The sequence below is a fragment of the Cyprinodon tularosa genome, unplaced genomic scaffold, assembly GCF_016077235.1.
Source record: "Cyprinodon tularosa strain WSP-4 unplaced genomic scaffold, ASM1607723v1 ctg107, whole genome shotgun sequence".
In the NCBI taxonomy this organism is placed as follows: Eukaryota; Metazoa; Chordata; class Actinopteri; order Cyprinodontiformes; family Cyprinodontidae; genus Cyprinodon; species Cyprinodon tularosa.
The window spans coordinates 1508092-1522865 of record NW_024037860.1 but is presented as its reverse complement, the minus strand read 5'-3'; the positions used below and the strand labels follow the sequence as shown (position 1 = coordinate 1522865).

Below are 14774 nucleotides of genomic sequence, written 5' to 3'. Positions count from 1 at the left end.
GACACACGACAAACAACCATTCACACACACACCTAAGGAGAATTTAGAGAAGCCAATTAACCTAACAGTCATGTGTTTGGACTGTGGGAGGAAGCCGGAGTACCCAGAGAGAGTGCTCAGGGGAGAACATGCAAACTCCATGCAGTAAGACCCCGGGCAAGGAATCGAACCCAGAACCTTCTTGCTGCAGGGCAGCAGTGCTACCTACTGCGTCACTGAGCAGCCTAATCTAAAAAAAAACTGTTATTTTTTAATGGGATTTTGTACAAATGACTAATACAAAAAGCACACAAATACAAAGTGAAAAACGATAAAAGGAGATTTTGCAAAAGTACTCAGTTTCTTTTTTTATTTGGATACCTTTACTGTAGATAAATTGATGTGACAGAAAATGCCTTTAGAGTTCACCTGTGTTTAATTTTGCCTTAGCATAATTCCAAACAAGAACACTATTCTAAACATTGTAAATGAACTGTACTGCTTTCATTAGAACCAGTTAGGAGAGACAGATAAAAAGGGTCCTGCAAAGCATCCTATGTAACATCAGACACCCCCAATTGGTAACTGTCCCATGTATGATTATATGCATGATAACACAGATTTTCCATGCATCAGGCATACACTGGCCAAATATTTAAGATGTGACGGGGGCATTAAAAAGCTTTTGTAAAGTGCAGTTAGCTAACCTGGCTTCTGAGGGAGATTTAATGTTGCTTCAAAACAGATTGAATGTTGTACCTGAATAAAAAGATGCTAAGCTAAGTTAAGCAAACAGCTGACTGTGTTACTGTAAATGTCACACTCAAGCTGAAGAACATTTTGGAGAGAACAGAACTTCTATCCACTAAATGACACAACCAAGCGGACCACTCACACAAGGAGAACATTTGACAATTGAATTCACTTCAGTTTATTTATATAGCACCAATTCACAACACATGCCATCTCAAAGCACTTTACAATTCATCCACATCATACAGTCAAATTAATTCAAAGTTTTCTATCTGAGGAAAACCAGTTAATTGCACCGACTCAAGGCAATCCCTCACACGAATCATGCTTTTAGCGACATTGGAGAGGAAAACTCCATATCAACAGTAAGAAACCTCCAGCAGAACCACGCTCAGCATGAGCGGCCATACAGAAAGAAGCAGAGATACAAAAGGCAACTGTCAACCAGGCCCTGTCCAGGAAACACACAGTCAGGCAGACAAGCTCAGAGCCAGCTCCCACATCAGACGATGAAAGAGAGTACATACAGTTAGTCACAGTAAGAGAAACAAGACTACACTGAAAACAGACCAAGCTCTGACATCTACAAACTTGATGGCAGAAGCACAGCTGATATTTCTCTCTGGGATGGTGCCACTGCCAAACAGGAACAGACCAGATGAAGCTACTATGATGAGAAAAAGTAGAGAGAGCATAACGTTAGAGATTGAACTAACAAATTCTGCAGAGTGGGAGAATAGAGATAGAATGATGAAAAAGGGGACCCTATGTCCTCCAGCAGTCTAAGCCTATAGCAGCATAACTATAGAGAAAGCTCAGGATAACCTGAGCCACTCTAACTATAAGCTTTATCAAAAAGAAATGTTTTAGGCCTACCCTTAAAAGTAAACAGGGTGTCTGCCTCACAGACTAAACCTGGTAGTTGGTTCCACAGGAGAGGAGCCTGATAACTAAAAGATTTGAGTTATATTACAAATTCTATTAACCACTTTTAACTACAGTTTGTGGACTTTCTGATAGTAAAGAATTACAATAGTCCAGCCTTGAAGTAACAAATGCATGGACTAGTTTCTTTAATTTTTGCAATGTTCAGGAGAGTATTAACCTCCTGAACATTGCAACAAATCCTTATGCGTGATAAACCAATGACACATAAAGAGAATTTTGAGAGCCAATTAACCTAACAGGCCAGAACTAAAATCTAACATGGAGAAACAGCACTCAGTTCCTATGCTCCATTTATCTGGAATAAACTCCCAGAAGAATGTAAAAATGCCACAGTATAGTGTACCATTTCTCAACTTTGTACTTTAGCTTTCCATCAAAATTAAGAATAACTTGAAACAATGTTTGGCTTCATTGGAAATATTACAATAATCGACTTTAAAGTCAGCAAATCCATGTAAACATATTTCAAAGCAGACCATAAGGATAACTAATAATTAATACTAATAAATAACTATATTAATAAAACAGTGGCTTACTGGGATGTAACTGACATAAAATTATTAAAAGTATAATCAAAAGTTATACTCATTACACAGTACTGCATCATTAACTTATCTTTCACCAATGATTTATTTCCTCATGAACATTGCAAAATCATCTCATGATTTAAATCAGCAGAGAAACACCATGATTGTTTTTTAATTGTTTTGATTCTATAACTGTGAATTTTGCAGGGCCTCAGTGTGTTAATATCCTCAGAGGATTTTAGAATAGCTTCACACTGGCCACAAAGAAACCTGAGCATCATGCACTATTTGGAGGTTAATATTCTGTCAATCATCCTCAGTTACTGAGTCAAGCAATGTAAAACTAAAACATCCCAAGTAAGCTGTGCTTTTAAAATCACTTGCTACAAATTATATCGTGGGAATTCACTATATAAATCAACTTTACCTTACCTTACTGAGCAACAAATGTAAATCATATCAGCATTTGTAGCTGTGGTAATACTTGGCTGAAGCTGAAAACAATGGAATAGGCTCTTATTTTAAGTCTGTAATGTAAATCCATTTTAAATAATGAAGGGACATTTAGCTAGAATCACTAGGTTCTCAGGAGGAGGAATTTCAGATTTCAATTTTATTCATTTTATCTTTTCCCTAAATATCCATCTTCCCTACATCTAATCTACAAAGCCATTGTGACTTTGTATAAGTTGTCAGTGTTGATGGAACAGCTTCAGGTCTTCAAACATGAAGCTGATTTGGTCAGACTTTGTGGATGTAGCTGTGGACCCAAATGCTGTCATTTATTAATTTCATACAGATTCTATATGACTTTGTACATCCATCCAATTTCTGTCATGATTAATCCCAAGCGGGGTCATGAGGGGTGCTGGTGCCTATCTCCAGCTGTCTATGGGCGAGAGGTGGAGTACACCCTGAACAGGTCGCCAGTCAATTGCAGGGCAACACAGAGACACACAGGATAAACAACTATTCACACACACAATCACACCTAAGGCAAATTTAGAGAAACCAATTAACCTAACAGTGATGTTTTTGGACTGTGGGAGGAAGCCGGAGTACATGGAGAAAACCCACACATGCTCAGGGAGAACATGCAAACTCCATGCAGAAAGACCCCGGGAACCTTCTTGCTGCAAGACAGGAGTGCTACCCACTGCCCCACTTGGTACATATATGGATATATTATAACTATTTGCACATATGCCTCGGTAGCATATTAATCTTCAACAACTCTAGTAAATTGCTTCCTTATTAATTTATGATGAGGGTAAGGATTATATTGTGCTCAGTCTTTGAACACTGAGTATGCTGCCTTGGTCACAGGTACCGTTAAGACACAAGCAGGGCAAAACCAATGGTTTAGAGAAAGGTTGAATCAATTTGCCATAAATCTGACAGTTCTGCTGACAAAAGCAGCCTTACTCTTCCTCAGTTGGAAGGACAGGTCTGGTGTATCCTATGTGGCCGAAAGTATCCCATGATTCATTTTAACTCTAAGCAAGCTGGCTGAAAAAAGAGAAATATAAACAATTAGTGGCGAATACTGTATGTGCAGTGTGTGAATAGTTTTGTTTTATATTAATGGAAATATTTTTATTTAAATGGTTAGGGAGTCATATAGGTTGCAGGTAATGTTTGGTTTATTGAAATGCTTTATCTGTCTTTGTGCAAATGTGTTCTATCAATCATCTTTGTTACTGAGTCAAGGACAGCAAAACTAAAACATCTAATGTAAGCTGTATGTTTAAGAAAACAAACTGTTTGCTCTTCTCTGTTTCTCACACACTCATCATCCAACACAACAAGGACACAAGAAAATGTTTTGGTCAAAAACCTCTGGATAACATTAAATAAATCAACTTTACTGTCCCATTAACAAAAATAACAATTCCTGGAAATGTTATTTCTTGACACATATGTTAAAGAAATGAAATGTCAAAGAATAGATAACATCCAAAAATCATTACCCTACCTCCATTCCTGTAATAACATAGTGGGAAAACACAAAGTTGCTTCATATCATAGTGTCAGTAATTATGCAAAAGCTGCTTAAGTGGGTATAAATACAGAACATCTCAAACATTCAGTCATCAAACTGACCAGATCAGAGTAAATCTGTGATTGAATTGTTTCAACCTGTCCAGCTCTCCTAACATGAAGACGTTCACCGTTGCCATCGCTGTGGCCCTTGTGTTCACTTTTATCTGTATCCAGGAGAATTCAGCTGTCACTGCAACTGAGGTAAGAGGTCCCCTTTAAGCTGCTATTTATTATCTATATCTTTACAAAATGAAAAAAATACTTTCAAAACTTTTCAGGCTCCTGAACTGACGGAGGTGCTGACTGATGATGGAACACTCACTGCAGACCACGACATGCCAGAAGAATCCTGGAATGCACGTTAAGATTTTTAGTCCACTGCTTTGAAAATAACTTCAGAGTTAAAATAGGATTATTAACAAACAGTTATCACTCCTGTCCCACACAGACGCAGTATGACTCGGTCCAGATGCGCCGCCGTCGTCGCCGCTGCCGTTTCTGCTGTGGCTGCTGTCCAAACATGATCGGCTGTGGAACCTGCTGCAAATTCTGAGGAGTCCTGGCACCAGCCTGCAAACACTTAAACCATTACAGAGATGTATTTATTTCACAGATAAAGAAGTTCTACTGTTTAAACTGTTATATCATTTTAATAAAAATACTTATTTTGATAGGACTTTGTAATTACTGTCCAACACAATTTTTCACAATAAAAGTAATTCTTACAAGCAAATGTGTGCAGTTTCCCTACACATATCACCTAGGCCTCCTTGTTTATTATAGTTATATACTATTTAAATCAGTTGCTGCAAATTATATCTTGGTAAATGGGCTATATAAATAAAATGTACCTTACCTTACTGAGCAAATGTAAATAATTTTAGTCTTATCTGCTTCTGTAGCTGTGGTTAAACTTCATACTGGCTAAAGGCTCATGGATAATAGGATTTTATCTGAAGTGGGTTATGTAAAAATATTTGATATAAGTCATAGCAGATGCATTAGACAAATTAAAGGATGTTTAGCCAGAATCACCAGCTTCTGAGGAGGAGGAATTTCAGTTTTCAATTTTATTAATTTATATATTCCCTAAATATCCATCTTCCCTACATCACATCTAGGAAGCCAAATTGACCTTATATAAGTTGTCAGTGTTGATAGAACAGCTGGTAAATAGGATCCTGATCTGATAGAGGTTCTGACTGACCACAGTTCAGTAACTGTATTCAAATATGCCAGCTGACTCTTGAAATATATGTTATAAGATATAAGTAAGGTATGAGGTAAATCTAAATCTGTGGTTCATTTAGAAGTGAAAGTAGGTAGATTGCTTTCATAAACTGTGCTGTATGCTGGAAGAAATTAAAAGCTAGAAAGACGTTAAAGTAAATAAGGACCTTTCATACAGATTCTATATGACTTGGTACATATATGGAAATATAAAAAAAAAAGATTGCAACATATGTTTCTGTTGCATATTTAGCAACAGCTGTATTAAATTGCATTCTTACTGATTGCCAAACCCTTACCAATTACAGAGATGTATTTATTTACCAGATAAAGCAGTATTACTGTTTAACAGTCTTAAGGGGATGGTATATCCTTTCGATACAAATAAGTAATCTGATTTGACTTTGTAATACTGTCCAGCAAATCATTTTGAAAAATAAAATAATTCTAACCAGCAAATATGTGCAGTTTTCCTGCATAAAACATCTAGGCCTCGTTGTTTATTATTGTTGATAGACAATTAAAATCTGATGATGGTATGATGGTGTAGGATTGCTATACTTCTTCAGTATGTAGCTGAATTGCTGTAAGTGGATTTTGCCAATCTTAAAGAAGAATCTCTTCCTATAATTTCTGTGGTCTTATTAATTAGATAATTACATTTAAGGGTTTAAAGAACACCAGCAAGTCTTCCTCTAAATGATTTCAAAATATAGTTAAATCAAGTTCCCAAATCAAAATCTGGATGTGAATCTTACTGGGATTACAGGTCTTTCTCAAAATATTAGCATATTGTTATAAAGTTATTATTATTTCAATCATATAATGATAAAACTTAAACATTCATATATTTTAGATTAATTGCACTCTAACTGAAATATTTCAGGTCTTTTATTGTCTTAATCCGCATGATTTTGGCATACAGTTCATGAAAACCCAAAATTCCGATCTCAAAAAAATAGCATATCATTAAAAAGGTGTCTAAACGAGCTATGCACCTAATCATCTGAATCAACAAATTAACTCAACAAATTAACAAATCAACTTTAACACCTGCAAAAGATTCCAGAGGTCTTTAAAACTACCAGCCTGGTTCATCACTCAAAACCCCAATCATGGGTAAGACTGCCGACCTGACTGCTGTCCAGAAGGCCATCATTGACACCCTCAAGTAAGAGGGTATGACACAGAAAGATATTTCTGCACGAATAGGCTGTTCCCAGAGTGCTGTATCAATGCACCTCAGTGGGAAGTCTGTGGGAAGAAAAAAGTGTGGTAGAAAATGCTGCACAACGAGAAGAGGTGACCAGACCCTGAGGAAGATTGTGGAGAAGGGCCGATTCCAGACCTTGGGGGACCTGCGAAAGCAGTGGACTGAGTCTGGAGTAGAAACCTCCAGGAAACATGCAGGAAATAGGCTACAGGTGCTGCATTCCAGCATTCTTATGAACCAGAAACATGGTAGAGGAGCCTGACCTGGGCTACAGAGAAGCAGCACTGGGCTGTTGCTCAGTTTTTGCATGTCATTTGGAAATCAAGGTGCCAGAGTCTGGAGGAAGACTGGGGAGAAGGAAATGCCAAAATGCCAGAAGTCCAGTTTCAAGTACCCACAGCTAGTGATAGTCTGGGGTGCAATGTCAGCTGCTGGTGTTGGTCTACTGTGTTTTATCAAGGGCAGGGTCAATGCAGCTAGCTATCTGGAGGAGCACTTCATGCTTCTATCTGCTGAAAAGCTTTTTGGAGATGAAGATTTCATTTTTCAGCACAACCTGGCACCTGCTCACAGTGCCAAAACCACTGGTAAATGGTTTACTGACCATGGTATCACTGTGCTCAATTGGCGTGCCAACTCTCCTGACCCGAACCCCATAGAGAGTCTGTGGGATACTGTGAGGAGAAAGTTGAGAGAAGCAAGACCCAACACTCTGGATGAGCTAAAGGCAGCTATCAAAGCATCCTGGGCCTCTATAACACCTCAGCAGTGCCACAGCCTGATTGCCTCCATGCCTCGCCGCATTCACTGCATGAAAAGTGGGATTTTCGTCAATATGCGGCACTGTAGGTTGTCGTGGAACTTCAGGTTAGCGGCAGTTTACGACAATTTGCAGGCTTCGCCGAAAACTCCCGTAAATTGTCAGAAATTGATGTGGACTTTCTTAGGCAGTGTTCCCCCCATGCCTCCCCCCCATGGAATTCTAGGGGAGGCTTTAACATGTAAATGAACATGCTGTGAGCTATACAAATGCAAATCAGGGTTGCAGGGGGGGGTTTACTCCAAGTGACATTTTTCTAAAAGGTAAGAAAATCTCTGATACAAAGAGATCAGGCTCAGTATAGCCTCTTACATTTTAGCTTGAATTGATTTATTTAATTAAAGTATAGAGACCAAAACAGATCTTTAGCTGACAGAGCAATACATTTAGAGCAGTAATTATAAAAAAAAAAAAATTGCATTTAAGATAAAAAAATAAAATGTTGTCTGTCAATATGCTCAATTCACAATTACTTAAGTGGAAAAGTTTCAAGAAATGAGTCTAAGATGATTCACTTTATAACATGGCGCATTATCCTGTTGGAAGTAGCCATCAGAAGATTGGTACACTGTGGTCATAAGGTCCGGCCAGGTCAAGATCCGCAATTGCAATCGCACCAAACAGGAAAAAGAACATCGACAAATTCCGGTTCGTCAAATTAAAATATAGCAGCAACAGATCGGTGACTAGAAATTATAGCACAATTCTTATATATAAAAAAAAAAAAAACTAACACAGTTTATTTAAATGATTGGATCCAAACTATTGGTTATTCACCAACGAGGAAGCAGATTTCTCATCTCCATCAAAATATTTATTTTATACCGAGGGACTTAAACTTTAATCAAATCCATTCAAAAGAAACTTCTTATTACAGGAATGAAAAGAGAGGCTGAGTTTGAGAGTAATGAACAAGTTCATTAAAAAAAAGCAGTTTTGAATTATCCTTATCCCCGTTACAAAAATCTACAAAAAAATATATATATATTTGGGCAGAAACTGAACATATGCTGGATGATGGTGGGATTTTTTTAATATGTCATATTAAATTAAGCGCTCACAGGGTTCATACAGGAATGAGTGACTCTAATTTAATGCTATTTTAATGCTATTTGAAATGATTTTAATGTCATCAACAAGAACCATGTACACAAGTTATTAGTGTACATGGAATATGAAGGAGCTGTAAGCAGAGTTCCATGACTCCTGTATGTATGTAAACACACACACACACATATATACGTATACATATATCCTCTAGCTTTTTCTCCGCCTGGAGCGATATAATATATCTGACGAAATTGTTTTTATAAGCATTTTTTATTAAAGAATTATAAATACTTCGATAAACATATTTAAATAATTTTAGTGCCAATTAAGGCCTTGATTTAAAAAAAAAAAGAATGATTTTTTAATTATATTTATTGATCCGCGGAAACCCTGGTTCAACTTGCGCATGCTCTTTACGATCTCCAAGAAACTCAGAGCGGAGGGGTCTGCAGCCACAGTGGAGGATGTATGCTTTGCTTGCCATAGAGTATGTGGGATTTCGGGGTAAAACTCCTCTTGGACGCGATGGCGACTCTGCATCAAACAAGACGAACTCAAAGAAGAGATGCTAGCGGTAAATATATGTTCGATTACTGCCTGCTAAGCTAAAAGCAGCCTAGCCTAAGCTACGGCTAAAAGCAGCCTAGCCTAAGCTATGGCTAATAGCAGCCTAGCCTAAAGCTACGGCTAATAGTAGCCTTGCAAGAACAAGCTTTATTAAAGTGTATTTTTTGTGATTCACAGGAAGCAGTACGCCGTCTTCACAACTTGGAGACTAATTGCAGGCGCTATGAACCGGAGCAAGGGTAAGATTTAAAGAATATGCTTTCATTCTGCGGTAAAAGGAAATGGATACGGATGGATACCGATCATAGCTTTACGTTTTGTTTTCACAGACCTCCTATTTGCTCGGAGCCATATCAGCAAGTCCAGATTTGCACGATGTTGATAAAGACGACATTGTGTGTAAGTGACTTGTTTTAATGTTTTCTCCTTCCTTGTTACTGTGACTTGCGTTTGATTTTTTATTTATACCACTCTCATTTAATTGTTTTCCAGCTGCCTGTAAGACGTATTTTCAGACGGTACGCAGGAGCTTCAGATATACGCAGCCAGCCAACACGCTGCGTGCGGAGGCAATCTGCTCGGAGTCGGGCCAGAAGAAAGAGGGTAAGACTTTATTTGGTGACTATTTTATTATATTAGCATATTGTTATAAAGTTATTATTATTTCAATCATATAATGATAAAACTTAAACATTCATATATTTTAGATTAATTGCACTCTAACTGAAATATTTCAGGTCTTTTATTGTCTTAATCCGCATGATTTTGGCATACAGTTCATGAAAACCCAAAATTCCGATCTCAAAAAAATAGCATATCATTAAAAAGGTGTCTAAACGAGCTATGCACCTAATCATCTGAATCAACAAATTAACTCAACAAATTAACAAATCAACTTTAACACCTGCAAAAGATTCCAGAGGTCTTTAAAACTACCAGCCTGGTTCATCACTCAAAACCCCAATCATGGGTAAGACTGCCGACCTGACTGCTGTCCAGAAGGCCATCATTGACACCCTCAAGTAAGAGGGTATGACACAGAAAGATATTTCTGCACGAATAGGCTGTTCCCAGAGTGCTGTATCAATGCACCTCAGTGGGAAGTCTGTGGGAAGGAAAAAGTGTGGTAGAAAATGCTGCACAACGAGAAGAGGTGACCAGACCCTGAGGAAGATTGTGGAGAAGGGCCGATTCCAGACCTTGGGGGACCTGCGAAAGCAGTGGACTGAGTCTGGAGTAGAAACCTCCAGGAAACATGCAGGAAATAGGCTACAGGAAATACGCAGGAGCTTCAGATATACGCAGCCAGCCAACACGCTGCGTGCGGAGGCAATCTGCTCGGAGTCGGGCCAGAAGAAAGAGGGTAAGACTTTATTTGGTGACTATTTTTCAGGTGCATTGATAGATGTGTTGTGTCCATACGCAGTGCGCTGATTCATTGTTTTTTTTTCAGCTGCTGAAAGCGAGGCAGAGTGTGCTAGCAGATGAGGAAGTGGAACTCTTGAAGTCCGCCACCGTCTGCCTCATGTCCGACGAAGAAGATGGCGTCGTTGGCGGTGTTCTCTGGGTGGATTGTACGGTCGCCGCCATTTCGTAGGCCGGATCTCACTGAACTCTGTGTTAAGCTGCAGTCCCGGTTAGAGGCGATGCCGAAGTAGAGAGCCACGCACAGTAGGCGTCTGCACATCGGACCTGCCTCGGAAGGAATGCTGCCAGTTACCTCCAACCCCGAGGAAGCAAACGGACCGTTCACGGACTTGTAATTTTTAGATACGCATGTGTTTGGATACGCGTTGTATATAGTTGTGTGTGTTTTAATAAAGCTCTTTCTTTGCATAAACAGCTTCCTGGCAAATGTTCATTTCCTGTATAAATTCATTCATGTCCTTGATGGTAGCCTAATAATTGTGTAGTAGTGTGGGATAACATAAATACACAGCATATGAATGAATAAATATATGAATGAATAAATATATATTCATAAATATATATATATGTAAATTTATATGTAAATATATATATATGCCAACCAATCACGAGCGACTTTACCTGTTTAAAAAGAAGTGGTTCCGTCCAATACTCAGTAAGAAAATTAAAGCCACACGTGGCATGGCCACGTGTGGTTTTGCTGCCAATCACGAGCGATTTCACTTGTTTGAGAATAGTGGTTTCAGCCAATACTGAGTAGGTTATTGAAGCCAGACCTGGCCAGCCGCGTGGGTTTGCTGCATTCATATGCTAATTAGGTCCATTAGTACAGCTGATCGCTCTCCACATACGTCATGGTCCGTTTCCGACAATTTGTGGCACGACAAACGCGGACAAGCGCGGGTTGCAAATTGTCGGGAACTGACGAAAATCAGGCAGATCTGCGGGAGTTTACGGGGGTTTACGGGGACGAAAATCTCACTTTTCATGCAGTGATTGAAGAAATCATTTCAGCAAAAGGATTCCCGACCAAGTATTAAGTGCATAACTGTACATAATTATTTGAAGGTTTACCTTTTTTGTATTAAGACACTTTTCTTTTATTGGTCAGATGAAATATGCTAATTCTGTGAGATAGGAATTTGGGGTTTTCATGCGCTGTATGCCAAAATCATCCGTATTAAGACAATAAAAGATCTGAAATATTTCAGTAAGAGTGCAATGAATCTAAAATATATGAATGGTCAAGTTTTATCATTACATTATGGAAAAGAATGAACTGACAAGGACCTGTATGTAGCAGCATAAACTTAGCGTCCACACTCAAAAACCCCTTGATGTGACCAAATAAAAATCAGGAAAGAAGAGCGGCACTTTGGTAAAAGGCACTGCATAGAATATTGGAATCTGTGCTTAAATATCAGCCCAACCCATTTGGACAGAGACGGATAAAAAATTTCAATAAACAAACAGTTTCTGCAACATATCTGATATATAAGTGGACTATTGTATTCATTTCAAACAAAACTATTCAAAGAGTTCATTATGTTATAAACTTTATCTATTATAACTGCACATACAATATTCAGCTTTTCAGCTACACCAAGTATGAAGTTTAACCACAGCTATAGTAGCAGCTAAGACTGATATGATATACATTTGTTGGTAAAGGTAAATTTTATTTATATAGCACATTTCACAAGATAGAATTTGGAGCAACTTATTTTAATTGTCTTTTAGTGATAAACAACGAGGCCTGGGTGATTTATATAGAAAAACTGCACACATTTGCTGGTAAGAATTACTTTTATTGTGAAAAATTGTTCACAAGTCAAATCAGAATAATTATTTGTATTCAAATGATATAACAGTTTAAACAGCAGAACTACTTTATCTGTGAAATAAATACATCTCTGTAATGGTTCAAGTGTTTGCAGGCTGGTGGCAGGACTCCTCAGAATTTGCAGCAGGTTCCACAGCCGATCATGTTTGGACAGCAGCCACAGCAGAAACGGCAGCGACGACGACGGCGGCGCATCTGGACCGAGTCATACTGCGCCTGTGTGGGACAGGAGTGATAACTGTTTGTTAATAATCCTATTTTAACTCTGAAGTTATTTTCAAAGCAGTGGACTAAAAATCTTAACGTACATTCCAGGATTCTTCTGGCATGTCGTGGTCTGCAGTGAGTGTTCCATCATCAGTCAGCACCTCCGTGAGTTCAGGAGCCTGTTAAAAGTTTTGAAAGTAATTTTTTTCATTTTGTAAAGATATAGATAATAAATAGCAGCTTAAAGGGGACCTCTTACCTCGGTCGCAGTGACAGCTGAATTCTCCTGGATGCAGATAAAAGTGAACACGAGGGCCACAGCGATGGCAACGGTGAACGTCTTCATGTTAGGAGAGCTGGACAGGTTGAAACAATTCAATCACAGATTTGCTTTGATCTGGTCAGTTTGATGACTGAATGTCTGAGATGTTCTGTATTTATACCCACTTAAGCAGCTTTTGCATAATTACTGACACTATGATATGAAGCAACTTTGTGTTTTCCCACTATGTGATGACAGGAATGGAGGTAGGATAATGATTTAATGTTATTTGTTCTTTGACATTTCATTTCTTTAACATATGTAAAGTGAAAGTAACATTTCCAGGAATTTTTATATTTGTCAATGGGACAGTAAAATTTATTTATTCAATGTTATCCAGAGGTTTTGTCCCAAACATTTCCTGTGTCCTTGTTGTGTTGGATGATCAAAGTCTGTGAATGAGAAATTCCAAACAGTTTGTTTTTTCAAAAGCACAGCTTAGATGAAATGTTTTAGTTTTACGTTGCTTGACTCAGTAACTGAGAATGATTGATAGTTTCAGAATAGTTGCCTCCAAAGAGTGCATGACTGCACAGGCGTTTATGTGGTCTGTATGAACTTGTTCTACAATGCTCAGAGGATGTTAACACACGGAGGCCCTGCAAAATTTGTTAAAAATAAGCTTTAAAAAGCCAGGCTTTACCAAATATGACCAATATTTTTGGTGTTTATTAAATAAATATAAAATAAAAAATATAAATATAAATCCTGGACAGTGATTTTAGGAATTTAGGAGGTGCGTTAACTTCCCAACAACCACAATACTCTTTAGATTTTACATAGTTCATGTAAGCTAAGTTAAAGTAAGTTAAACAAAAAAAATGTTTGTCATTTAACTTGAAATTGGAGGTTTTCCAAATAACTAGTTTTGATTTGTTAAAAATCATAAAACATTATATTCACATTAGGTTTTTAGTAATGTATTTCAGATTTGATGGGAACATTTATTCACTTTAGATATCATTTATATATAAAAATGAGCAACACAGGGCTGAACACTGAGCCCTAATGGACACCACAAGCAAACATTAAGAAGGATTATTATTTATTAATCTTCAAGTACTCCGGCTTCCTCCCACAGTCCAAAAATATGAATGTTAGGTTAATTGGCTTATCTAAATTGTCCTTAGATGTGAGTGTGGTTGCATGGTTATGTGTATAAAATCGAACAGGTCGGCTTTCCCCAGCTGCCCTTCGCTCAGCTTAACCTCTGTCGCCTAGCAACCATGAATGTTGACTCACAAAGCAAGTAAAGAATGGTTGCTGTTTGTATATAATTAATATATGCTATATATATATATATATATATATATATATATATATATATATATAGGGAAATTCAACCAGTTCTTGTAGACATAGATAGCTGCTGACAGTAGTGGTCTGTCTTTCACTGGAAATTGAGGTGTTTGATTGAAGACATGCTGTTGTTTAACAGTTTTCTGAATAAGATGCTCACTCTAGTCCTAAACAGTAAAACTAAAACATCTACGTAATGCAAGCTGTATGTTAAAGAAAACAAACTGTTTGCTCTTCTCTCCTTTTTGGAATTTCTCATTCACACACTGATCATCCAACACAACAAGGAAATGTTTGGGGCAAAAACTTCTGGATAACATTGAATACATAAATTTTTCTGCCCCCTTGACAAAAATAACACTTCCTGGAAATTATATTTTAATGTTACATATGTTAAAGAAATGAAATGTCAAAGAACAGCTAACATCCAAAAATCATTCACTATTCCTGTCATCACATAGTGGGAAAACACAAAGTTGCTTCATATCATAGTGTCAGTAATTATGCAAAAGCTGCTTAAGTGGGTATAAATACAGAACATCTCA

At 37.7% G+C, this 14774-nt stretch overlaps 2 protein-coding genes across 2 annotated transcripts; one reads left to right on the top strand and one right to left on the bottom strand.

Moving 5' to 3' along the window:
- The first annotated feature begins 4289 nt into the window (after window positions 1-4289).
- Window positions 4290-4977, top strand: LOC119785904 (hepcidin-like). The gene is made up of 3 exons (XM_038288841.1): window positions 4290-4451; window positions 4529-4606; window positions 4699-4977. Exons 1-3 carry the CDS (start codon window positions 4365-4367, stop codon window positions 4801-4803), a joined length of 270 nt encoding a protein of 89 aa, XP_038144769.1. The 5' UTR covers window positions 4290-4364; the 3' UTR covers window positions 4804-4977.
- Window positions 4978-12318: 7341 nt separating this feature from the next.
- On the bottom strand, window positions 12319-13029 carry LOC119785909 (hepcidin-like). Its single transcript, XM_038288854.1, has 3 exons — window positions 12868-13029; window positions 12710-12787; window positions 12319-12617 (listed from the first exon to the last, which is right to left on the bottom strand). The coding sequence occupies exons 1-3, from the start codon at window positions 12952-12954 to the stop codon at window positions 12513-12515; spliced, it is 270 nt and encodes an 89-aa protein (XP_038144782.1). The 5' UTR covers window positions 12955-13029; the 3' UTR covers window positions 12319-12512.
- Window positions 13030-14774: the final 1745 nt, after the last annotated feature.

Bases quoted from the DNA above. Each gene is read 5' to 3' on its own strand.
- LOC119785904 (XM_038288841.1), top strand. From the start codon at position 4,365: ATGAAGACGTTCACCGTTGCCATCGCTGTGGCCCTTGTGTTCACTTTT. The intron at 4,452-4,528 runs GTAAGAGGTCCC...AAAACTTTTCAG, and splicing joins CAGCTGTCACTGCAACTGAG to GCTCCTGAACTGACGGAGGT. The intron at 4,607-4,698 runs GCACGTTAAGAT...TGTCCCACACAG, and splicing joins TGCCAGAAGAATCCTGGAAT to ACGCAGTATGACTCGGTCCA.
- LOC119785909 (XM_038288854.1), bottom strand. From the start codon at position 12,954: ATGAAGACGTTCACCGTTGCCATCGCTGTGGCCCTCGTGTTCACTTTT. The intron at 12,788-12,867 runs GTAAGAGGTCCC...AACTTTTAACAG, and splicing joins CAGCTGTCACTGCGACCGAG to GCTCCTGAACTCACGGAGGT. The intron at 12,618-12,709 runs GTACGTTAAGAT...TGTCCCACACAG, and splicing joins TGCCAGAAGAATCCTGGAAT to GCGCAGTATGACTCGGTCCA.